At 45.4% G+C, this 25,969-nt stretch overlaps 1 protein-coding gene across 4 annotated transcripts in view; it reads left to right on the forward strand.

Moving 5' to 3' along the window:
• Positions 1-25,969, forward strand: part of CACNA2D3 (calcium voltage-gated channel auxiliary subunit alpha2delta 3) — an 859,023-nt gene that overhangs the window by 443,814 nt on the left and 389,240 nt on the right. For all 4 annotated transcript variants that reach the window (XM_053897956.1, XM_053897957.1, XM_053897958.1 and 1 more), the window contains 2 exons: positions 12,940-13,029; positions 21,763-21,876. In XM_053897956.1, coding sequence (XP_053753931.1) covers positions 12,940-13,029; positions 21,763-21,876 — 204 coding nt within the window. The remainder of the gene's footprint in view (positions 1-12,939; positions 13,030-21,762; positions 21,877-25,969) is intronic.

Genomic DNA, 25,969 nt, shown 5'->3' on the forward strand with positions numbered 1-25,969 from the left:
GTATAGTATGTGACATTTCAAGGATTCTTAATCATGGGCTGTCCATGTTATTGGAGTGAGATTCATCCCACATTCTATGCCCTTCATGAGCTTCTCACCTGACTGCTCCTTCTCTGACTCTTCAGTCAGCCCATTTTTGCTTTTTCTTCTGTCCCTCCATCCCTCTCATTACCCGGGTGTTACCCAAGGAAAACACAGATGCTGTGGAGTGTGAGTGGTTACAAAGGGGGTTTTATTGGGCTCCTTGAAGAAATGGCCGATTCTAGCTCAGGGCAGAAAATGAACAAGACTAACCTGGCACATATTGCCCATTGTGAGAGCAGGAAGCTGTCGACTCTTGTGAAAGGACTTGGTTGCAACCCTAAAGGGAAGAGGTTTCCACTGACCAGAGATGGATTTACTGGGAGTCTCTCCTTAAAAAATTAGCAACAGATCAAAACACATGATGTATGTTACAATCCATGCTGATAATAAAAATAAGAGGCAGCAAAACCACAAATTCAAAATAGTACCCAAAAAAAGAGGGTCACCATTGGTCCAATATTTATTTTGGAAACCAATATAAAATGAAGAGTAGCAAGCATTTATCCAACATTCCTCTACAAATGGTTCCTCTGTCAGCTAAATGGTACAATAAGTGGGGCGCCTGGTGGCTCCTTCAGTTGAGTGTCCAAATCTTGATTTGGGCTCAGGTCATGATCCCAGGGTCGTGGGATCGAGCTCCACATCAAGCTCTGCACTGAGCATGGAGCCTGCTTGAGATTCTCTCTCTGTCCCTATGCCCCTCTCCCTCTCCCCAGCTCTCTCTCTCTCTCTCTCTCTCTCTCTCTCTCTCTCTCTCAAAATAAAAATAAAGTGCAGGAAGGGAACCTTTTCTTTCTAGAAATTTCTGGAAATTTTTAATAAACGATGAGCGTTGATAGAATTGAAATGTGACCCCTAGTGAACAAATCTAGGCATTGAGCATCAATGGCTGTCAACATCACAAGAAGACTACCAGACATTTGTCTGAGGGAAGTAACAGTAGCATAAATGAAGTAAATATATCCATCCATCCATAAGTAGTCAGCCCTGAATCTGATCAAGCCTCTAAAGGTAACCACCAGTTCACATATAGGGGACAGAGGAACATGTCAAATGACACCTGAGAATTGTTATCAGTGAAATTTGGATTCTGAGACACTCTTCATGACAAACAACTTGGTTCCTTTAACGAAAAACTGAGAAAAATAAGGAAGGGAGTTAGCATGAGAGAATTAAGAAACCCCTCAACAAGGCACAATGTGGGGGCTTTATTTGGATCCTAATTCAAACGGTGGCTGTGATTGGCACAATGTGGGATGACTGTTAGGCTCTTGTCTTTAAAAGTCCTTTTCTTTCAGAGACCTATATTGACATGTTCACAGATGAGATAATGTGATGTCTGGGATGTTTCACAATAATCTGAATGATCAGTTGTTGTAGAACAAATCACCCCAAAATTTAACGGCTTAAAACAAGAAGCATTTATTGTCTCACACAGTTTCTGAGGGTCAGGGATGTAGGAGGATGGATGGTTGTGGCTCAGGGTCTCTCACAAGATTGCATGCAGGGTGTCAGCTGAGGGCTGTGATCATCTGAAGGCTTGACTAGGATAGAAGATCTACTTCTAAACTCATTTATGTGGCTGTTGGGAAGAGATCTCAGTTCTTTTATAGCTGTTGGTTGGAAGCTTCAGTTTCAGTGGGCAATCCATAGGCCTCTTTCCATCAAAGCAGTTGGCCTCCCTAGAGTGAATTATCCAACAGAGATTGGGAAAGCAACCATGACAGAAGCCATGGTGTCATTTACAGCCTGATCTTGCAGGTGGCATATCATCACTGCTGTATTCTCTTGATCACAGAGCCCAACTCTGGATCACAGAGCAGCAACCCTGGAGGACACCCCCCCCCCCCCCCCCCGCCATGAGGCTGTGAATATCAGGAGGGGAGGATCATTGGAGGCCATCTTGGAGGCCATACGGGAGTTAGAGGAAAGTGGTGGTGGGATGCTGATAAAATAATATTCACCATGAGTTGACAATTAAAAATTTCTGTAATAAGTTTTTGGGGGGGATGGGAGGAAATATATATTTTAAGGACAGAATGCTTAGATTTAAATTTCAGCCCTTGTATTTATTAGCTGTGAGATCTTGTCAAGTGATGTGAACCATCTGAATCTGTTTCTCCATTTATAAAAAGGGAGCAATGAGAATGCAGTATCTCGTGGGGGTTGCCATGAGGCTTGAAGGACACACTACTCGTGTGTGCTCAAGCCAAGGCTGGTGTGTGGAAAGCACGCAATAAATACTAGTTATCAGCAGTAATATCTTTTCTTCTATCTCAGACATTCTTTCTGCTGAGATATTTGCAGGACCATTCGCAGGACCACCTTTTTTCTAGAAACCCTTTAACATTTTAGAGGCATATTGTGATTTTCTCTGGAAAAGCTACCATTTGTTTCTTATCTCCTCTTTACATGTGTTTCCTGTCAATATGCTGCAGAGTAAAGACCTTGCTCACCGTGGAAACTGTGTGTGTGTGTGTGCGCGCGTGCACGCATGTGCGTGTGTGGACACGTCTTTGCTTTCCTGGCTGTGTCAGTACGTTGAGAATGTGGCCTAAGCCAGTGAAGGGCTGCACCTCTCCCACAGCTGATTATACATTCACTGTGCTGCAGTTCTTATCTGTCCAGCACCCCCTCCTCCCTCCTATCAGTGAAATCCCTCCATCTTTACCAAACCCATTTGGTGAAGTTTAAGTAGGACTTTCCCCAGCTCTTGCTACTACAATCTCAAGTTCAGAAATGGGAGCATGATCCAGACCTGGGTAAGTCAATGGTCCCATTCTCTGACCACCTGATTGGCTCAGCCCCAGACACATAACCTAAGCTGGGCTAATCAGTGTGTTTCCGGGGACTTTTCTGCTAAAAAATATTGTGGAAATCGGTCTGGTGTCATGGTGCCGGATTTAGCAAAACAGATAAACAGGGAACCCACTTAACTTTGAATTGCAGATAAACATTAGATACATTTCTAGCATATTATTTGTTGCTTCTCTGAAATTCCAAGTTGATTGGGCATTCTGTTTTTATCTGGCACCCTTAGCTCTGGCCACTGGGCAGACTGAGCCAGGAAAGTGTGACACCAGTGATGTAGACAGCTGTGTGGTTGAGAGCCACCTGGCAGAACGAAGCCCAGTGGTTCCGGGAGATAGACACAGAGGAACCCAGCCTGGAGTACATCATTGAGTCCTTGCTCCTGGTCCTCCCCTGATAGGAGCCAATGACTTTCCTTTTGCACACTTGTAGGCACACTTGTAGGGGGGCTTTGTTTTTGTTTTTAGAATTTGATTTAAATACTTTCATAGCCTCAAAATACAATGCCATCGGTGCCCTACTAGGAAAACCTAACCTTTACTGACTGCTTAGTATATATGCTGGACTGGATTAAGCACTCTGTCTGATTATCTCATTAAATTCTCGTTGTAACCCTGCATGGTATAAATGAAGAAATTATTGACCTAATAACTTCCTTTCTGTGAGTTGTTATACTGCTATTACTATATACATACGCATTGTGTCACTATGGTATGTGTACTGGATATTTACTATAGTAACGTCTGAACAGTAAGACCCTGAAAAACTAAATTTTCATCAGCAGGGGACTGACTGGTCAAATGTTGATACATCCCTAAAAAAATATGTCACAATGCTATACAGGGTATTTGCTTATTCACAGATTTCCATCAGACAAGTTTGATATCCATATGTAATTAATTTGGCAAATTACAGAGATCATTGAAACAAATACACTTTAATTGAGTACAAGTTTTACAAAACTATGGAAATCTTCCAAGTGATTCTACAGAAAAAGTTCTCATGTAGTTGTCTCATGGGGTCACATTGTCGTTGCCAGGCTCTTCCAGAAATGAATGTTGCTATCGCTGAACGGGCGAGCTTGGGGTGGGTCAGGGCACATCCATCACCATCCCCTGCACGGTGACCCCAGATGTGTGTTCCCGGCATCTACCGGCTTCCACTCTGGGCTGTGACTTTGCATCCATGTGCACGGGACTGTCAGCCTGACAGGGAGGGGACGGTTTGGTGAAGATGAGCCCTCGGCATCCCTGGGGCCACATCTGCATTCCATTCTCCCTAGATGCTGACTATAAATACACATCTCTTCAGAGTCAAAGCTTCCACGGAGCTTGGCACCATGTTTGGAATTAACTGGAACTGTGACTTCTGTCTGCTCTCGCACACTGAAACTGATGCAAGCATTCTTCCCCCAAGAAGCAAAGCTGAATCAAATCAAAGTTTTCATAAAGTTTATAGAGGATGAACTTGGACCTTCAGAAATGTCAGAAAGATGCGAAGAGTGAGGCCTGCTGTTTATACACACACCATTGTACTGCATGGAGACACAAAGCAGATATTTCTGTCCAAGTAGCATTTGGGCTGTGGCTTTCTTCAGTCTCTCAGGGGTGCCCTGAGCAGGTTCCCTCGAACCCTAACAAAGAGGACAGTGAACTGACACAGTACAGCAGTGAGTGGTCCTGGACACAGCCTTGCCTCCGATGGCTTTGCTCCAGGCCCCTGTTCCATCTCAGGTGTTTTCTGATTGTAGAGAGTCACCAATTCTGGGCTCGTCACCACCATCTCACCTGGCACACATACTGCTGTTGCCCTCAAAATGATGTTGAAATGCTGTTCATTGTTCATGTCCAGGAGATCTATCTTGTCTCCAATTCGGCATTAGCATCGAACAGCTGCTATCTTCAGACACTTCAATTTGTTATAGACAACGTTAAGGAGAAACTGGGATCAGCTCAGACAAGGTTCTCTCAGTATCTGTACTTTCTCCCCCAAATTGCAAACATCTGGGTCTGCTCTTTAATACCACGAGCCTCTTGGGCCATTCTGTTTTCATGTTTGAGAAACACCATGTCACTGTCTACTTTCCCTGCTGGAATCAAATGACAGTCTGATTCACTGGAGCCTGGGCTTTGAGGTAGCAATGCCACGGGACGTGTGCCTTTCCTGTAAACTGTATTGTGTGGGCACTGCCCTAGGTCCCTGATGTGTGGGTGCCCAAAAGATGCAGTCATAATTCAGCCACGGGATTTCTCAGCCTCAGCTGGAGCCTGGGAAGATCATCTCAGGGATGGAGTTGAAAGGGTGTTGTCAGGAGGAATTATATTAGGATGAAGAGTCCATATTTATACTAAATCATCATGTGGTCTAGTATCCTAGTCAGGTCAGAAGTCAGGTGTCTCTGGGTCTCTGACCAACAGGCTTCTGTGGTTTGCGCTCAGAGCTCAGTGGCAGTGGACCACAGAGATGTCAATGAGGAGTCTGACATCAGAATGCAACAGTCTTGGGGTGCCTGGGTGGCTCAGTCGGTTGGGCGTCCGACTTCGGCTCAGGTCATGATCTCGCGGTCCGTGAGTTCGAGCCCCGCATCGGGCTCTGGGCTGACAGCTCAGAGCCTGGAGCCTGTTTCTGATTCTGTGTCTCCCTCTCTCTCTGACCCTCCCCTGCTCATGCTCTGTCTCTCTCTGTCTCAAAAATAAATAAATGTTGGGGCGCCTGGGTGGCTCAGTCGGTTAAGCATCCGACTTTGGCTCAGGTCATGATCTTGCAGTCTGTGAGTTCGAGCCCCGCATCAGGCTCTGTGCTGACAGCTCAGAGCCTGGAGCCTGTTTCTGATTCTGTGTCTCCCCCTCTCTCTCTGGCCCTCCCCCGTTCATGCTGTCTCTCCCTGTCTCAAAAATAAATAAACGTTAAAAAAAAATTTAAATAAATAAATAAATAAATAAATGTTAAAAAAAATTAAAAAAAAAAGAGAATGCAACAGTCTTTGCTTGTCTGTTCAGGCTGACTTGACTGACATGAGCTCCGTCCCTATTTTAGAAGGCAAGGGGTACCGTGTCTATTACTGCTAAAACTGACAGTGGAAGACCCTGTACAGGGTACCTTCACTTTTAGCTTCATAATTTTAGTTTGTCAATAAACATGTACCCTAAGCTACCTGACAGCACTGTGCTAAGTGACCTAATAAAGTCAAGCATGTTTGATAAAGGCCTGCACCATAGCTGTCCCCCAGGATTCTGGGCCCCCGGTCATTATGGATGCTAGGTGTGAATGGGCAGCGAGGAACAGCGGACACGCACATGCTTCCTATACCTGCTCTGTTCACACGCATGCTCTTAGTCCATGGGACTTCATTTACAAGTCGCAAATTCAAAAGTAAAATTATTAAGAATTTCAAGACAGTGATGGCAAAGCATTAAACCAAGCAGGGGGCCCTGTGTGGCTGCCTAGGTCACATGCCCATGAAGCCAGCCCTGAATGGGATCGTGGCTTTGCACATGACCCTATAGACTCTGTCCACCCCTGAGGACTGTACTTTGTCAGGGATGTAGGGAGCTGAGCTCTCAGTGTTGGGGGGGGGGGTTATGTTGCACAGGGTTTCAGGTATGGGGCTTCACATTTTGAGGCTCCCTTTCCTCACACTTGCTCTGCTATCCTGGGCAAACATTTCACTTTTTGGGACTCCATTTGCTGATATGTACAACAGGAACCTGATAGTACCGTTTAGAGTCATTTAGGGGGATCAGGCGAAATAATGCATGCAAAACACCTGGTGCCCAGCATACGGTTGTCATTGGGCCAATGTTGGCTGCCATTGGAGGACTTGGGTGAGGCAATTTCAAAGCTATGGCGGGGGTGCTGCAGTGACCTCCTCCACACCTAGTGGGTATATGATTCAGGTCTGCTGAATGCCAGTGACTTTGATGGGCATCGTGGATTGGTGGCTGTTAGCCTTCCCCCTAAGTCCCCCTAGCCCGGACCCCCAGCTCTGTGGATGGGGGATGGTTTTGTCTCCTCATGTCCATTTGTCATATCAGTCCCCTGCTTTTAATTGGGAGGACTCAAGCATTCGTTATAATTATGTAGACAGGAAAAACATGATTGCTGTATCACAGAGAGCACTATAGTATTGATTCAACTAAATCAAATGCTGGTGGAGGGAGAGGATTATTGCTCCAGGACCCTCTGCTGGCCTGGATGTTGTGACTGTTTCACGGAGATAAGCAGCCCTGCTGGGCCTGCTGGCACTCAGGCGAGGGAGGCTGTGGGGCTCTTGGTTATCTCCCCAGGCATAAAGCTGTACTAATTGCTTTGGAAGCGAGGCCTTTTCCCGGGCAGCAGCAGCATATGCTGCCTGAGTGCGTGGAGCAAAGATAAAGAGCCACCCTCCTCCTCCTTCACTGAAGTTTAATAATAAAGCGGAACTGTCACCATTTCCAATAAATTGTTTATTTTAATTTAGAAAAATAACGAAAACTGACCACCTTCTGGCATGCCGTTGTGGCATGTCTTCCTGGCTCGGGCACTCTTGAACCTTCTGTTCTCTGTAGCTGGCTCTGGAAGGCGTTCGGATCTCGGTGTTGGTGAAATCAACCACATGTCTTTCTCCATGTAATCAAACCTGGCCCTCACAGGGAAAAAGAAGTCGTTTTCCAAGGCCCATTAGATGGTAGCGCTGCAAACCAGGAAGTTGGCATCGAAGGCATTTGGAGTATAAAGCTTTGTAGGATTTTTTTTCCACGTATTTATTTTAGTGAATGTGAAATTGAGATAGTCTCACATTTTTCTGTCATCACTGTTCTTTCAGATGACTTTTTTCCTGTATTATCAGGGGGAGGTCAGCCCAATACCCCTTGCATGAGAGGTGAGCTGAAGGGGGCGCCGGGGTGGCTCAGTGGGTTAAGTGTCTGACTTTGGCTCAGGTCATGATCTCATGGTTCATGAGTTCGAGCCCCACATTGGCCTGTCTTCTGTCAGGATAGAGACCACTTCAGAGCCTCTGTATCACCCCCCTGTCTCTGCCCCTCCCCCACTCACACACTCCCTCTCTCTCAAAAATAAGTAAACATTAAAAAGAAAAAAAAAAAGAGTGAGTCGAAGTCCCAGATAAAGGTGATGTCTTCCTCAGGTGTTCAAGGAGGGTGAGTGGCAGTGTAGGACTTGGAATTCAGGCCACCTGCTTCTGCCTGCTACTCGGAGGCACCAATGCGAGCTCACTCTTCCACCCACCATGCAGCGGCTTTTCTCATCCCCATTTCACAGACAGCAAAACTGAGACCTGAGAGCCAAAGCTACTTGCTTCAGGGCCTTATAGCTGGTAAATAGTACAACCAGAACTAGGACTCAGTCTCCTGAATTTCAGTTCAGTTTTTTTTTCTTCCGGAGTCCATGGGTTCTATATACTAATTGCTTATATACAGTGATTATAATGTGATTGCATTAAATATGACACATTTTGAATCTTAGAGCAACCACAGCTGAGGACAGAGAAAAGAAAATCTGAATTGATGAAGACGCTTCAGAGCAGTCGGCCAGGCCCCTTCCTTCCCTTCCAGACACTGCCCTTGGAGTGCACGTGGGTAGGATTCCTCCTTAGCAAATTCCTCCAGGTTTTGAGTAGTGAAAGCAGTGGCCATTAAATCCACGTGCACCAGGAGAGTGCTATGAAGTACCTGACTCTGTCTGGCAGGAGTACTCACAGGACATAGGTAAATCGTGTAGTGTAATGCCAGTGATTAAAAACGGGAGGCTGGGGACAGAGGAAGTGAAGGGGATCATTGTAATCCAAGGGCAGGGCTTTGGAAGCATTGTCCCAGCCAGAGTCATTGTGATGGTTGTGGTCATTAAAGTCCTTTCCTTTCAGTTAAGCGGCCCAAATCCAGCTAGATCTGGTCAGGCAAAGGACCACATTTATTGGCTCACTTACCTGAAAAAGCTAGGCATTCCTGGTTCTGGGAACCCAAGCCACATGATTCTGCCTTGTTTCCTCCATTATGGGCTCTTTTCTCATTGGCTTTACCTTTATTCAGGTGAGCTCTTCCTCCCCAGAGGCTTGATGGCTGCTGGCAGCCCAGCCTTCTTCCCTACCTCTCAGTAGTCTCAGTGGAGAGAGTTTTCTTCCCCACATTTCAGTAGAGGCCCAGGGATTGGGTCATATGCCCATGCCTGATGGTGCCTCATGGAATTCAGGATGGAATTCACAAATTGGTCAAGCCTGATAAATGGGTTTACCCTTTGATCTGGAAAGGAAGAAGAAAGATGTTAACCTCACCCAAATGACATGAGGCACTAGTGGAGAAGGAAAATCGGAAGAAGGGGAATGGATGTTGAACAGGCAAAAACCACCCATATCCAGTGGGTATAAGCCTTAGTTTCCTCTGACTCACTCTTGATCAGTGGCTTGGTGAGGAGAAAGAACCAGTCTTGCCCAAATGTCTCCAGATGAGTGCTGTCCAGTAGAACTTTATGCAATGATGGAAATGTTCTTTGATCATCACTATCCAATGCAGTAGCCACTAGCCACATGGGGCTGTTGAGCACTTGAAATGAGACTGGTGGGACTGAGAAATGGAGTTTTGTTTGTTTTTTTGTTTTTATGGGGGGGGGGAGAGAGAGAGAGCAGGGGAGGGGCAGAAGGAGAGAAAGAATCTTAAGCAGGCTCCATGCTCAGTGAGGAGCCCCGCCACAGGACTTGATCTTACAATGGTGAGATCATGACGTGAGCTAAAATCAAGAGTCAGACGCTTAACCGTCTGAGCCACCTAGGTACCCCAAGCAACTGAGTTTTTGTTTTTAGGAAATTTTATTTAAATTTAATGTAGATGGCTACCTATAGCTCTTGACTGCCATAGTAGCTCTTAGTGGAGCCACATCACTGGAGATAGTTCCCTGGAAGGCAAGGCCTCAGTTTTGTGTAGAATGACAGGTGGGCCAAGGATTAAATGAAGATTGGAAGACCAGGATGATGAAGCAGATTTGGTCCAGGTATACAACAGGAGAAAACGGAGTCCAGACATGAGGGACATGAGAGGGAAAGACACAAAGAGAGAGTCCTTAATCTGTGATGTTGTTTGGAAACCCTTAACCTGGGGACATATTTTTTCCATGTAATATAAGGACCAGATTTGTACCAAAAAGAAAGAAAATCAGAACGGACCTTGTTATAAAGTTGGGTTGAAGGGAATTCCGTGACACGTTATTGCATTTTACTCTAAGTGTCCGACAATAAAAACAACCATTGTCTGAAGCAATCTTCCTGCACATGACATTCAGTTGCACATGGATTAAAGAAAAATTAAACGGGGTTGCTATGTTATTAAAAAAAAAAACCAATGCTGCGTAAACTTGTGTGGCCGAGCACAATGAAATGCAGTTGACAGAAATGACATCAGATGAATAGAATGAACTTGTGAAGGCAAGGTCTAGCCACAGCAATGTGAACCCAGGGCAGGTTAAAGCCCAGCCTCTCTACAAGCTGCGTGATGGGCATGTCATGATGCTCTGCGTCCTGTAGGGTGTGTGGGGACCACCCTGAGGTGATGCCTGCTGAGCCTAAGTCCTTCCTGGTAGACATTAGTCGCCTACGAGTCAGGTTTCCATAGGCGGCTATTCTTGGAGAAGGCAGACTGATCTGTTTTGATCCCTTCCTGCTCACCTGGAGCCAGGGACACCTGGGCTTCCTCAGATTCAGTTAACTGTCTGGATTTGTACAGTCAGTGCTTGTGAAGGACATGCCATGTGCTTGGCATCCTGCTGGGCGTTGGGCATCCAGCAGGAAGAACAGAGAAGCACAAGTCTTGGTTCCTGGCCCTGTGGTTTGTCTGGGTCCATGGCCCTCAGCATTCCTCTCCCCCAACACCCAAGCCACTTGATGGTTACCTGTAGACTCACCTGTAGCGCAGGTGTAGAGATTAAGAGCTCATGGCCAGTACCTGGCATATATACATATGTATACATATGTGTATATATATAAAAGTAGCAAATGTATAGCAGAGAGAAGGAGGCATTAGAATGGGTGAAGCAGACCTGGGTAGAACCTGGGCCAGGCAGCTAGGAGGTGTGTGAATTTGGTGCTGAGCCTCACTCTTCCCATCTGCAAAGTGGGTTGATGGAACCTTACAGGGTTGTTGTGAGGATGCAGTTACATGTTATTTGCTAAGGACCTATTATGAAGCAGGTTTTCATGACTCCATGCTCTGGTGAGCATGAGAGTATGATTGCTATGAGGAAAGGATGGACCTGGGCAGGGGTCTTATGGGTTATGTGAATATATCTAGGGTGAGCAGCCAACTTCAAATCCAGCCTTGATTTGTGTTAGGTCTGGGTGCCATTAAAGCTGAACCACCGTGAGGAGCCCACCAAAACTTCCCAGTCCAGTTTTCCAGCAAATCTGCAGCCACTCGCATGACCAGTGGCCCCTGATGCCTCCTGTGGGGGCCTAGGGAGAATAGCATCTTAGACCATCAGCATGTCCTAAGATTGGTCTCTATGATCTATTCTTATTCTGTGATCAGTTTTTGGGTTCTCGGGCAGACACATCACGAGCTGGTGTCACTATCTGAATGCTGATGGAATTCTTAGGGCATTGAAGGGTCCCAGGGCATGGAAGAGAAAGAAAGCCATTCCTCAGCCAGGAAATCGCCAGCAAACATTTTCCGTGAGCACGCCCTTCCTGCCCCTCTCCCTCCCGGGTGACTCTTCCATCCAGTTTCTTTAGCAGACGAGGGTGTGGATGCCTTTGGGGAGAGCCCAATTCATTTCGGTAGAACAGAAGTGGTTTTGGAATAGGCCAACTGGAAAATAATGCCAGGCAGCTATGGCACTGTGGACACGGGCTTTGGGTCAGCGGACATGCCACAAGCTCATGTGGCCCTGAGCACGTGCCTGGACCTGCTCTTGCCTCTTTGTTGAGAAGCAGAAACATAATGGGCTCCAGGCTTGCTTCCTTCTGCCTCCTTTCCTCTCCAGCTGATGCTGGGTTTCTGTCGATCCAACATAGCCAGATGGGCCTTAGGGATGTTTATGAAGAGGCTTGGTCCCTTTTTGTGAATTCCTTGAATCTCTTCTGATTTCTAGCCTGTGTCTCTCTTGCCGTAATCACAATTCTTACCTCATGACCCAGTCTTTATCCTTGCTCTTTGGAGATGGTTTGAGCACCTTTTGTGTATCAGATATGTGGTCGTCATGGGAGATAGAGTAGGCCACAAGACATGCCTGGTCTCAGAACATCATTGTCTCAAGTGGGAGCAGAATCTAACTAGGCAGTTACATACCTGGAGTGCTAAGTGAAAGGTATATCTGAGCATGGGGTGCAGCATGGGGTCCTAAGGAAGCATTCTCTTTTTAAATTTTTTTAATGTTTATTTATTTTTTGAGAAAGAGTACAAGCGGGGGAGGTGCAGAGAGAGGGAGACACAGAATCTGAAGCAGGCTCCAGCCTCTGAGTTGTTAGCACAGAGCCTGATGTGAGGCTCAAACCCACGAGCCATGAGATCATGACCTGAGCCGAAGTCAGACACTTAACCAACTGAGCCACCCAGCCCCCCTCCCCCCCCCCCAACTAAGGAAGCATTCTAAGTCACTGTCAGAGATGGGGGGTCTAGGAAATTTTCCAAGGCAGGAAGGGGGTGAGGTCTCCAAAGTCGATGGGACCAGATGTGGCAGGGGAGCCAGGAAATGGATGGAGAGTGGATTCCCAGTGAGGAGAGCACGTACACAGTCTCAGCAGTGATCAGAAGTGGAAAAATTGAGGGTAGAAGAGGATAAAGTAAGTTTTGAGAGATGAAACTGGAAAGGAAAGAAGGAATTTTAGATAAATTAAGTACTTTTCACCAGAATTAAGTGAATTCTTTCCCTAGAATGTGATCACAGCTAAAAATGCATATGGCAGGTAAATTTTATATTGAATAAGTTCTTATGTTTTGAATTCTGAAGGGAAGAACACACTATGATCATTTGGGCCTGGGATGCACTGGTCCTGGTGTACACCCAAGGTTGGCATCACGTAACCATATGGACACTAATGAATTTTCTACTTTGTCGTTCCAGCACTTCAGGGAGCATCTGGACAAACTGTTTGCCAAAGGAATTGGAATGCTGGATATAGCTCTGAATGAGGCCTTCAACATTCTCAGTGATGTAAGCTCCTCTTTGACTTGCCTTTCTTCTGTCCAGGAGAATAGATGGATTTTTTTAAAATTGTTCGATCATGGACCAGCAAATAATGCTAACAGTAGTTAGCTCCTGCTGTCATTGAGTGGCATCCATAGGTATCAGATGGGAGGGTGAGGCTGGCTATTTGGATCCTCTGGGGACCCAGGTCCAGCCAGTGAGGCTGAGCGGAGTGTAAAATGCCCTCTGATCAGGGCACTTACCCGCCATGCTTGTTGGCTCTGGGACCACCAACACTTAAATACCTTCCAGTGCAGATTTTGCCTCAGAAAATTTCAGTTTCTTCATAGAGTAGACTCATCCCTCATTGTGTTTCAGACTGAATCCCTGCTTGTGGTGATGGTTAGCAGAAGAAAAACTTTCTCTGTGCACTATGCTTAGGGAGTGCCGTACCCATCCCTGCCTTTCTTCCAGCCCCTTGGAGATTCCTAATACACAGTCACATAATCAAAGTTCCAGTAGGTACTACAGGAAAGAATGCCACTGAACCAACTGTTTCCCACACTTCTTGGAACAAGAATCAGTTTTTCAGGTAGCACCTGTTAACATTCCATGAAAAACTTTGGGGAGTGCTGGGCTGGGGGTTCTGCCCCTCCAATCCAAGTGTGTTAAGCTAGAAGAACATGTGACTTTTGTGTTCTTATTACTCTGGGAGAGTAGTAGGAAAATAATGGCAATCTTTATCAATGCAGGTTCTGTATCATTTATGTAACTAGTATGTGTTGTGTATTTTTTAATATCAGACACTGGGAATGCACCAGAGAACAGACTACACAAAGGGTTTGCCTTAATGGACTAGTGTAAAGGTTGGGTAATTATGGCCCATGAGCCAAATCCAGCCTGCATCTTCTTTTGATAAATATTGTTTCATTGGAATGCATTCATGCTCACCTGACTACGTACCTTCTATGGCTATTTTTGCATTACAGTGGCAGAGTTGATTAGCCATAGAGACCATATGGTCTGTAAAACCTAAAATATTTACTGTGTGGACTTTGCAGAAGAAGTTTGCTGACCTCAGGTCTAATGGGAAAAGACAGATGAAGTGCCTATGGAGAGCCCCATTGTGCCAACATAGTAAGGACTTGCTGCTTTATACAGTGAGGTCAGGAAAGATCTCTCTGATTAGGTGACCTTGGTTGGAGTAGAGACCTTAAGGAAGTGAGGGAACAGTCACTTCAGAAGTTGCCAGCAAGAGGACAGAGTACAAAAGACCTGAGGCAGTGATGCTTGGCATAGTTACCATAAGAGACCAGTGTGAGGAGCAGAGCGGGGGAGAAAGAGAGTGCAAGGGAATGAGATCATGGAGGTAGCAGGGGCCAGACCCCATGGAGCCCTCCAGACTCTGGCGGGGGGGAGGTGGACTTTGGCTCTTGCTCTGTGTGGGATGGAAAGTCACTGGAGTCTGAGCAGAGAATGACATGACCTGCTTGAGTTTTAGCAGTATTTCTCTGGCTGCTGCATTGAGAAACAAAGACAATAGCTGGGAGCCATTAAATTATTTGGGTGATGCATAACTGGTGGCTTGGACCAGGGAGGTAGGTTAAGAGGTTAAGAAGCAGAAAAATAGCAATCACTCTAGGTGTTTCAAACAGCAGGGATTTACTTCAGGGAATTGGTTGCATAGGGGATGGAAAAGCTCAGAAACCAGAGAGTGAAACCATCCTCAGATGGGCAGCAGCAGGAAGCAGCTCCTTTCTAAGGTAGGGGGGAAAACAGGAGCAAGGGATGCCATCGGAGCCTCCTCCTAGTAGCCATCTAGATGGGAATGGGGCCACGGAGGGCTGCCTGGGAAAAGCCAGAGTCACAGGGGGAGGCCTGTCCTGTGGCAGCTGGTACCTTGGAAGAGGTGCAGCTGTTGCCAGAAAGCACCCAGGCCCCCAGATCAGAAGAAAGGGAGAGATGGCTTAGAAAAGCGTTGGCTTATCTTCTAGTGTTCTTTGGATGAGCCTTGTCCAAACTCTTGGGGAGCCGGGAAAGTGTGGAATGCAGGGAAAGTCACGGGGCAGAACTGAGGGCAAACAAGCCCTAAACGGAGCAGCAGTTACGTTAAGCTGTTGCAGGAGCTGGGAGACCAGCCAGGGGCCCAGAAGCCCCTCTGCACCGAGTCTTCAGGCCGCTCGGTGGGGCCCCGGGTGTGGGTTTGCATAGGATCACCCACCCAACATCACACGGCTCATCCTGGTGCTCAGTTGTGCCCAGCTCAAAAACTGGAATCTTTCTCACTCAGCTACACTAGCCTCTCAAGCCCTAATTCTAGACTTTCTTTTACCAATAATATCTACTGGCACACAGAAGGCCATTGAGATTTCGGTCCTGAGCCTGTGCTGGGACTGCAGAGGAGGGAGAGATAAGGAAGGGAAGGTGCCACATAATCGCCCTCGGCTCTTCCCTCCCACCTGGCTGCACGAGACTGCTGACTGCAGATAATTCACATTTGTGTAAGGCTCAGTGTTTGGGACAGCACAGCCCTCTTCACAGCTTACTAATTGCGAACGTAGCTGGTCAGAGCAGGGGGCCAAGCTACATCTTTAAATTCTGATTTGAACCCTGGATAGGCACCGTCTCAGGGCTTGGAGATGCCAAGCTCTGCATATTTGGCAGGCTCTTTCTAGAAAGTCATATTGAAAGGATTTGTCACAATTATAAAATTGGTTCTCTTTTTATCTCAAAAGCCTAGTGTCTAGAGCAGCGGGAGGCACTCTGAACTCGTGAATCCCTTGTTTGGAAATGTGTCCTGCCGTGGATTTCTGTTTCCTGGCTCTTTGGCAGAAGTGGTGAAGGAGCAGGAGTTAGGGAATGCTTGTCATGTGAAGTTTGTGGCCTCTGGAGTCAGGCAGGTTGGGCTGAGAAGCCTGACTTGGTCAGAGCTTGCTGTGAAGCCTTGAGAAAACTCTGCTTTGCCTCACCTTTATTATCCTCATCTGTAAAATGGGGATAGGAATAGACCCATAACTTGTGAAGCCCAGTGCAAAATAAAAATACTCAGAAAAGGGGCATCTGGGTGGCTCAGTCAGTTAAGCATTGGACTTCGACTCAGGTCATGATCTCACAGTTCGTGGGTTCAAGCCCCGCGTCTGGCTCTGTGCTGACAGCTCAGAGCCTGGAGCCTGCTTCAGGTTCTGTGTGTATCTCTCTCTCTGCCCCTCCCCCACTCACTCTCTGTCTTTCTCTCAAAAATAAATAAACATTTTTAAAAAATTAAAAATACTCAGAAAAAATGAAAATGAAAATGTTCAGAAGTCATTAAGAATCTTAAGAGAGTGACAGCAGAGGGTTGCCCCGAGTGCGGGCCCTGTACTGCTGTGCACATGATATACCCATGAAGCTGGCCCTGGTGGACCAGGGTTGAGGATTCAGCACAATGAAGCAGTACCTGCCTCCCTTCCAGCAGGGCTGGGGTGGCTGGGAAGTGTCATGTCTATGACCATGGAGTCACTGGGCAACCTCAACTCTTGCCAGGCTGCCTGTGGCTTCTAGAGGCAGCCGGAGCTCTTGATGCTTTGGTCTTACTTCCTGCCCACGTCCTTGGGAATGTCCACTTCCCTTTATCTTCCCTTCTTTCCTTTCTCTTGCCCTGGTAACTTCTCTCTCCCCACCCTGTCCACTTACCAGTTTTGTTCCCAAACACTTCCAAGCCAGTGTTTCCCACTGAATGCCCAGCCGATGCTGGTCTGCCAGGATACTCTACCCCAGGTGTTGTTGAGGTGGGGAGATGCCATCCTCCTGTCCCAGAGACTCACAACACACCTGTGCATATTCAAGGTCTTCAAAGTCCTCCAGGGAACAGACCTTTTAAAAATGTATTTATACCAGTTCTCAAACTTACTGACTCAAGAACTCTTTATATCATATCAGAACCTCAGGGTTAGAATCTTATAGAAGTCACAGCTCACCAAGTACACCTTCAGGCATAATGTGTCTTATACTCCAGCAGGGTCTATTAACCTCCCAGCATCTCTCAGGTCCAGAAAAATCACCAACACACAGTGGATTTCTTTCCCTCATTCACATAAGTATTTGTGAACCAGGGAAATCTTCCACACATCTGTGTTCTGCCTTCACCCGTAAAAACCCTCTGGGGTCTGGCCAGTTAGAAAACCTAATGGGTCCAGTGTAAATTCTGGATAGCAAGAAATGGAAGGACCAGAAATGTTACAAAATGTCCCTGATAAGAGATTGTTGACGGTTGGCACCATATTTTGAGTGCACATTTATCTCAGAGAGAGAAACATTTCCATCCTGTCTCTAGCCGCTAGGCTTTTAAATAGCCAAACATTTTGAAAAACACAGAGCTGGTTAATCTCCCATGAAAGTGAAGCTTTCTTTCGCTGTTTTCCACTTCATCAGTATGACCTTTAAGTGATGTAATTCTCTCCTGTGCATGATGCCTGCCCTTGCAAGCCAATAGGAACAAAGAGTTATTTCTCAGTTACACAGACACACATTCTGTGTGCGTTTGTCTTTGTGTCCGTCTCTCTCCCTCACACATGTGCGCTCACGCGCGCGCGCGCACACACACACACACACACACACACACACACACACACACTTGAAATTGTGATTGTGACCGGGGCTCAGAGTGGTTCAGGGGTTACTAGATGAAATTAATTCTGTTTTGCAATTACCTGCATTTCAGTGTCAGTATTTGCTCGGGTGACTTAAAGGCTTGCAGTTGTTGCACAAAGGACTTTGAAAGGAGCATTCAAATAAACTTCTAAGACTCTTCCAGCTATTGATCTCTGCTGCATTCATTAGTTTCTGTAAGAACACAGAGCCAGTTTGCTACAGTAGTTAGCATCTACCTTGTCATGTGACACCCGCAATTATCGTTTTTGGCGATGAATATGATCTTTGCAGTGATTACCTTTTAAAAATTTTTCTTAGCCAATTAAATAAAATTCGGTGACATTTCAAAGGCTGTTAATCACAACCAAATGCTCTAAATGTCAGGATGCATTGAAATTTTTGCTGCTAACTGATGAATCACTGAGCTAATTGTAGTTCCTCATCAGGCCCTTGTCATTGTTATTATTATGGAAAACACTTTCATCACTCCCGCTATTCAAAAAAAAAGTTCTAGACAAATATGCAGAGAAGAGATATTACTCATCAAAGCATTTGAAGTTAATTGCATTCTTCAAAATTCTCCAACTGCAGATTGCTGCAGAGAATACCAGGGGCTCAGCCAGAGAGGAAAGTGATGTTTTTAAATAAACAGCTCAGGGCAGCCCTGTCTTCCAGTCTGCATCATTCAGATATCTTCATTTCCCACTCTTTTTTGCCTTTTGTTTGGGAGAGTTTTTTTCCAGGATGTTTTCGAATGAGTTGCATGAACAACAGGCCCAGGGTGAACTCCAGCCCTCTTTGAACTGAAGCATAGATCACCTTTATTCAGTGGTCCGCTGCCGGCTTTATTCAGTGATTTGAAGACAATGTTGAATGCAGGCTCCCCAGAACATTTCCAGAACAACTTGTTGATAGGGCAAGACTGCAGAGATGTTTCTTCTTACTGCAGTAAGGAAGAAAATGCACTATGACCATAGAATGTTAGTAATGTCCCAAAGTGGAAGGGACAAAGTCATGTACTGGAGACTATGAAGTCTGGTTGAATGTGAGTCTTTCAGAGTAGAGGGGAAGGAAGAGGCTTGGTTAAGACTGGGTGAGAATCCTAATATTCTAGTTTAGACTTGGTGGATGCAGCAGAGAGAAGATTTTGAGGTTAGTGTTTTCCCCAAGAGTCTTAGGGTACAAATTGTCCTGTGACAGTTTCTACTGAGGAGTTGATGGGCCTTTCAAGACATTCCTGGAATAAGCAAAAAAGTTATTTGCAATTTTTATCTTCCTGAGCAAGAGAGCTCTGGAATAGTTAGTTATATTGATAAAGACAATAGAACCATAGCTATGTGTGATGGCTTTAGTTCCCAAGTATTAGTACCTACCTGAGAATTTCTATGATATTCCATCATGGGCCATGTATGCTCATTAATTCAAGGGCATTGGTCTGGTCTGAGTTGCAGGAGTGGCTGCCAGGGCCAGGACTAAAGTGAACCTAAGGCACAAAATTTGAGGAGCACTCACTCACTCTCAGAGTGGAGGACCTGATGACTGTCATGTGGCCCTAGAATTCTGGAAAGAGTGGAGGGAGGAAGAAGCAGGTGAAGGAGATGAGTGCTTATGGAGCCTTGCCATGTATCTCCATCTCCTCAAGGACCTTCATCTCTTTATTGGGGGGCCATAGAGTACGCTGAATCTGGGAGTAGGTTCTGGAGCTGGAGTGCCTGGATTTATATCCTGGCCACTACAGAGGGTAGCTGTGTGACCTTGGGCAAGTTAACTCATCTCTCAATTTCCCTACCTGTAAAGTGGTGATAATGATAGTACCTACCTCAGAGGCTAGTCAAGATTAAGTAAGTTAATACTTGTTGCCTGCCATATAATGAACATTTAACCTGCATTGTAACAACGCATGGTAGTCTCATTTTATAAATGAAGAAAAGGATACTCTGATATGAGAACTTGCTGCAGGCACATGGCTTGTGGTGCTGGGATGGAATTAAGTGCTTTTCAGTATACTATGGCAGTCCATGTATGTTTTAGGTGGCTTTGCTCTATCCCAATATGGCCCCAAGAAATTCTTTCTGCCCATCTTTCCTTCCTTCCTTCCTTCCTTCCTTCCTTCCTTCCTTCCTTCCTTCCTTCTCTTCCCTCCTTCCTTCCCTCCTTCCTCCCCTCCCATTTCCCTCACTCCTTTCCTTCCTTTGATCCTTCCATCCATCCCTCTCCATCCATCCATCCTTCCCTCCATCCTTCTATCCATCCATCTATCCATCTCCAACCCTCCCTCCATCTCTCCATCCATCCATCCCTTCCTCCCTCCATCCATCCATCTATCCATCTATCCATTCATTCATCCCTCCCTACATCCATTCTTCTATCCATCCATCATCCTTCTATCCATCCGTCCTTTCATTCATCCTTCTATCCATTTATTCATCCAGCTAGTTATAGTTTTCTCTAGTCACAACTTCAGTCTCCACATGAGAATTCTAAGTGCACAGAGACTAGACATTAAACATTCAACTTTGAGTGTTTTATTAGCTCTCTGGCTCACCAGGAACCAGCAGCAAATCTAAGACCAGTCTCCATCCTTCCCCAGTGCCATGGTCAACAGATCAAACATGACCACTCAGTGCCTTTGCACATGCTCTTTGCCCTCTTTGAGACGCCCCCCCCCCCCCCACAGGTACTCTCCCCTCCGGGTGTTACTCATACATCACCTTCTTGGTGAGGTCTTCCCTATTTTTTCTAAAGCTGCCCCCTCCCCATTTCCTGTCCCCCCACTTTGCTTTCTTTTCTCTTTTTTGGTTTCTTAGCATTGCTGTTATCACACAACATACAACAAAATTTACTTTTTACTTTGTTTTTATATGTCTCCCCACATAGAATACAAACTACACAAGGGAGGGGATTTTTATATGTTTCAGCCCCAGCTCTGTGTTGGCACTAGTAAATAATTCAGAATTAATGAATACATTTCACCAACTATAATGGTGGGAGTTTTCACTATTGAAAATTAAAGACTTTTTGTATATTTTCATGCCTCGGCATTGTCACGGAATTATAGGGTATTTAACAGACATGGTGTTGCTTTGAATTGTAGCATTAATAGCAATCATTAAGGTTAAGGGAGTTCTTCAACCCTGATTCAAGGAAAGGACACTAAGCTCTGGTAACCAGTCTGGTCACCCTATCTACCACTCACAAAGACTGGGAGCTTTTAAAATGCCATGTAAAACTGAAAGTTGAAGAAATTTAGGGTCTTACACACCAGTGGGCATAACCTTGGAATTTCAGCCTGCTATACATAATATGTTAATAAACTAATATGTGACAAAATAAATATGTAATAAACTAACATGTAATGTTACCTGCTAACAAATACATATTTAAAGTTTTTTTAAGTTTATTTATTTATTTTTGAGAAAGTGAGAGAGAAAGAGTGTGAGCGGGGGAGGGGCAGAGAGAGAGGGAGATACAGAATCTGAAGCAGGCTCCAGGCTCCGAGCTGTAAGCACACAGCCTGACGCGGGGCTTGAACCCATAAACCGTGAGATCATGACCTGAGCTGAAGTCGGATGCTCAACCGACTGAGCCACCCAGGCACCCCTAACAAATACGTATTTAAAACGAACCCTAACAAAAGGATGCCTAGGCTTCTAGTTTGAATTGGCCTGTTTCTGACTTTATGTGTCCAAAACCTCCTTGATTTTACTATATAGTGCAGTCTGTACCCATCAAACCAGATTCATTTAGGTTTTAAAAGAGATGTTGCCTGCCACTTATGCTCTGCCCATGTCAAGTGTTCCTAAAGAGTGACTGTGCCAGTGCCTTTGGGGCTTGTATCATGAGGCAGTATCTGTGCTTGAAGGTAAGAGAGGTTATGTGTCCTCGAACCTCACTTCCCACCCTGAGTGTGTTTTTCAGAAATCCTCTCTGCCGTCTGAATTTAGTTCCAGTTTGTCAAAGCAAATATGGTGAATGCGTGGGGAGAAGCTTATGGTGTAGGTTGTGTTTTGGTGAAGTAGAATGAGCTCTTGTTTTGAGAGGCTTCCCAAACCCAAGCCCTCATGCCTCTGAAGTCTCACGGATGTACAGAACTCTGGTGTGTTTTTTAGTCTGAACTTCTTTCTTCCGCAGTTCAACCATACTGGGCAAGGCAGCGTCTGCAGCCAGGCCATCATGCTCATCACCGATGGGGCAGTGGACACCTATGACACTATCTTTGCGAAGTACAACTGGCCAGATCGGAAGGTGAGTTGGTGCTGATGCCATGCAGCGTGGTCCATGGAGAATCTGTGTTGTGCTGTAACCCCCAGGTTGTCCAGGGGTAGGTGCCCCATCTGGACTGAATCTCATAAAGACTACTGTTTCTCAGGCTTGTAGTTTTTGGTTGACCAAGCCAAATACTATAGCTTTCCTTGTTTTCAAAATGACACTTTTTTGGAGGAGAGAAGAAACCTGTAAAGACACATTCAGCGTGTTCAGTGAAAAGACTCACTGTGAAGCGTGCTTTGTCCATAGTGGGCAGCACCTTTGTTTTCCGTGGACCCAGAGCTGCTTGGTGAGTCCTGCATCTATAGATGGTGAAGTTGGCCATGGCGGCCACCCAGTCCTCTCTTGTGTGTTTCTGTATTTCTCTAGCTCCTCGTTCACCACCCTCATTACCCTCATTACCACCCAGAAGCTTCTCTCCATCTCCCAGGGCTGTTCCCCATCCTTGTCAAAGCTTGTACACTGTTCTAATTACTTCTTTGCTTTCCAAGTTGACGTTTATTTATCTGCTGAACCCATATGTTAGGGTGTCCATGATGGATGTTAATGTTTTTGGTGTGTCTGAGTGCCAAAACCCAGAGATTCCTCAAGCTGTTAGCCAGTTTGAATTCCCCGGGGAGATCTTTTAAATTCTGGATACTTGTACTCTATCCCATGCCTACAGAATCAAGATTTCTAAGGATGTAGTGTGGTAATCCATGTTTTTAGTAAGTTCCTCTAGTGGGCACCAATCAGCAGATTAGCAGTTGGTGGTCTCTATCTCACCTGAATGGTGGGATTTTCACAGGAAAAAGGCCAGTCAGAGAAGGTGCTATCCCAGGGGTATCACAGAGGCACTGTCCTGTCCCATGAGCCAGTGGCATTACTCTGTCTCTATAAGTGCGTAAGACCATTCAGACCAAGTCTGTCCTACTTTACCTATTTTGTGTATTTAATTTCCTGGAACCAAACTAACCACACACACTTGGCAAAAAGAAAGAGAAGACAAATGACTGCTGTGTCTTCAGCTGTATCCAGAGAGTGTGTGCCATTGAGGGAGCGTGACATGTCAAGGTGTCATCCCATGTTCCCTTAGTCATTCTTGGTCCCCACATTGCTCTGATAACACTGACATCTCACCTCACTGAGTGTGCGTCTGTATTTTAAAGATACATACGTTTTGAACGACATGGTCCCTAAATGGATGCCAACTGCTTCTCCTGGTGCTCAACCTTAGAAAGAGCCATCACTTCTGAAGCTGGAGGAAACGTTTGCTGTGCTGGGCTTTCTCAGGGGATGTGGGACTGTGATATGGCTTAAGGGATGCCCAGAGATAAATGTGGCTGATTGCAGCTCCCACAATAAGCACTACCTTAGAACCTAGCCCTCGTATAAGATGGCAGTTCACTGTTGGACAAGGAGATTTTAGATGTAGGATTTCAGGTGAGGGTTTTCAGGGACAGGTGGAGGCCACAGGTAATTCCTTGATAGATGTAGTCATGTGAAGGGAAGAACGTGCTGGATACATGTGCACCCCTGGAGCATACAGCACGATGCTGGGCATGTGGCCGGTACCTAATGCACAGTCCTAAGGTGTGGCTGAGTGACCCAGGGGCCCGGCAGGGTGGGAGGCCACAGTGCTAGTAAACATGGGTAGGCCCACAGACATTTTGCAGTCATGTGGAATGTTTGCAGGTGCCGTGACGTTTCATAACATGTTGAAGGGTATTTTGACTTATTTGGGACCATCGTACATAAGAAAGTGAGAGGGTCTTTTCATAAGCAGCTTCATTAAGACCAAATGTGTTATCAGACAAGTCTCACGTACTGAATTCTCTGAATCTGTCCCATTTGGTGATACTTGATGGATAGCAGTTGCTCAATAATATTGGTATTTGAATATCCTTACTTGTGAGGAGAGGCATAGAATGAGGGCTTCAAAGTCACAGTTCTTCAGACAAAACACAAATGTCAACATATCTTGCCAAAGATACAATACTGACTTTCAACCAGGTGCTTTTTTGGATTAATTGGAAGCAGGATTCTGGAAGTTTCAACATTACATAAAGGAGCTTCATTGACTTATAAAGTATTATCAAGCAGAAGCAGATTTGACTTTTGTAACAAGAGAGTCTTCTTTTAAAAAAAAAAAATTTATTTATTTATTAGAGTGGACATATGAGCACATGCGAGTGGAGGAGAGGCAGAGAGAGAGAGGGAGAGAGAGAATCCCAAGCAGGCTCAGCACTGTTAGCGCAGAGCCTGACTCGGGGCTCAGTCTCACAAACTGCGAGATCATGACCTGAGCCCAAATCGAGAGTTAGATGCTTAACCAACTGACCTACTCAGGTACCCCCAGTCTTTTTCTGTGATTAGAAGTTCATAGCAGGGTTCCATCTCTCCTGCTGCATTCTGGAGAGTTTTATGGTGTTCACATATATACACATACACATTCTCTTCTTGACGATTTGTCTGTGAAGTTGAGTGCAGTAAGTTTGCATGGATCCCAGTGTGATTTAGCATTGTGTTAAAGTGAGGAGATGTGCAGTGTCTAAGCAGTCCTCTTTCTCTGTTATTCTGAACATGAGATATTTAGCAGAGGACTCTGTCATGCCATAGTGGACAGTCTTCAAGATCGTAGATACAGGAATTGTGTTCAGGAGAGAGGAAAATGATCTTTTTTTTTTCAATATATGAAATTTATTGTCAAATTGGTTTCCATACAACACCCAGTGCTCATCCCAAAAGGTGCCCTCCTCAATACCCATCACCCACCCTCCCCTCCCTCTCACCCCCCATCAACCCTCAGTTTGTTCTCAGTTTTTAAGAGTCTCTTATGCTTTGGCTCTCTCCCACTCTAACCTCTTTTTTTTTTCTTCCCCTCCCCCATGGTCTTCTGTTAAGTTTCTCAGGATCCACATAAAAGTGAAAACATATGATATCTGTCTTTCTCTGTATGGCTTATTTCACTTAGCATAACACTCTCTAGTTCCATCCACGTTGCTACAAAGGGCCATATTTCATTCTTTCTCATTGCCACGTAGTACTCCATCGTGTATATAAACCACAATTTCTTTATCCATTCATCAGTTGATGGACATTTAGGCTCTTTCCATAATTTGGCTATTGTTGAGAGTGCTGCTATACATTGGGGTACAAGTGCCCCTATGCATCAGCACTCCTGTATCCCCTGGGTAAATTCCTAGCAGTGCTACTGCTGGGTCATAGGGTAGGTCTATTTTTAATTTTTTGAGGAACCTCCATGCTGTTTTCCAGAGTGGCTGCACCAGTTTGGATTCCCACCAACAGTGCAAGAGGGTTCCCGTTTCTCCACATCCTCTCCAGCATCTATAGTCTCCTGATTTGTTCATTTTGGCCACTCTGACTGGCATGAGGTGATATCTGAGTGTGGTTTTGGTTTGTATTTCCCTGATGAGGAGCGATGTTGAGCATCTTTTCATGTGCCTGTTGGCCATATGGATGTCTTCTTTAGAAAAGTGTCTATTCATGTTTTCTGCCTGTTTCTTCACTGGATTATTTGTTTTTCGGGTGTGGAGTTTGGTGAGTTCTTTATAGATTTTGGATACTAGCCCTTTGTCTGATATGTCATTTGCAAATATCTTTTCCCATTCTGTTGGTTGCCTTTTAGTTTTGTTGGTTGTTTCCTTTGCTGTGCAGAAGCTTTTTATCTTCATGAGGTCCCAGTAGTTCATTTTTGCTTTTAATTCCTTTGCCTTTGGGGATGTGTCAAGTAAGAAATTGCTACGACTGAGGTCAGAGAGGTTTTTTCCTGCTTTCTCCTGTAGGGTTTTGATGGTTTCCTGTCTCACATTCAGGTCCTTAATCCATTTTGAGTTTATTTTTGTGAGTGGTGTAAGAAAGTGGTCTAGTTTCAACCTTCTGCATGTTGCTGTCCAGTTCTCCCAGCACCATTTGTTAAAGAGACTGTCTTTTTTCCATTGGATGTTCTTTCCTGCTTTGTCAAAGATGAGTTGGCCATACTTTTGTGGGTCTAGTTCTGGGGTTTCTATTCTATTCCATTGGTCTATGTGTCTGTTTTTGTGCCAATACCATGCTGTCGATGATTACAGCT

This window comes from Panthera pardus, unplaced genomic scaffold, assembly GCF_024362965.1.
Source record: "Panthera pardus isolate Hobbes unplaced genomic scaffold, ASM2436296v1 HiC_scaffold_8, whole genome shotgun sequence".
Taxonomy (NCBI): Eukaryota; Metazoa; Chordata; class Mammalia; order Carnivora; family Felidae; genus Panthera; species Panthera pardus.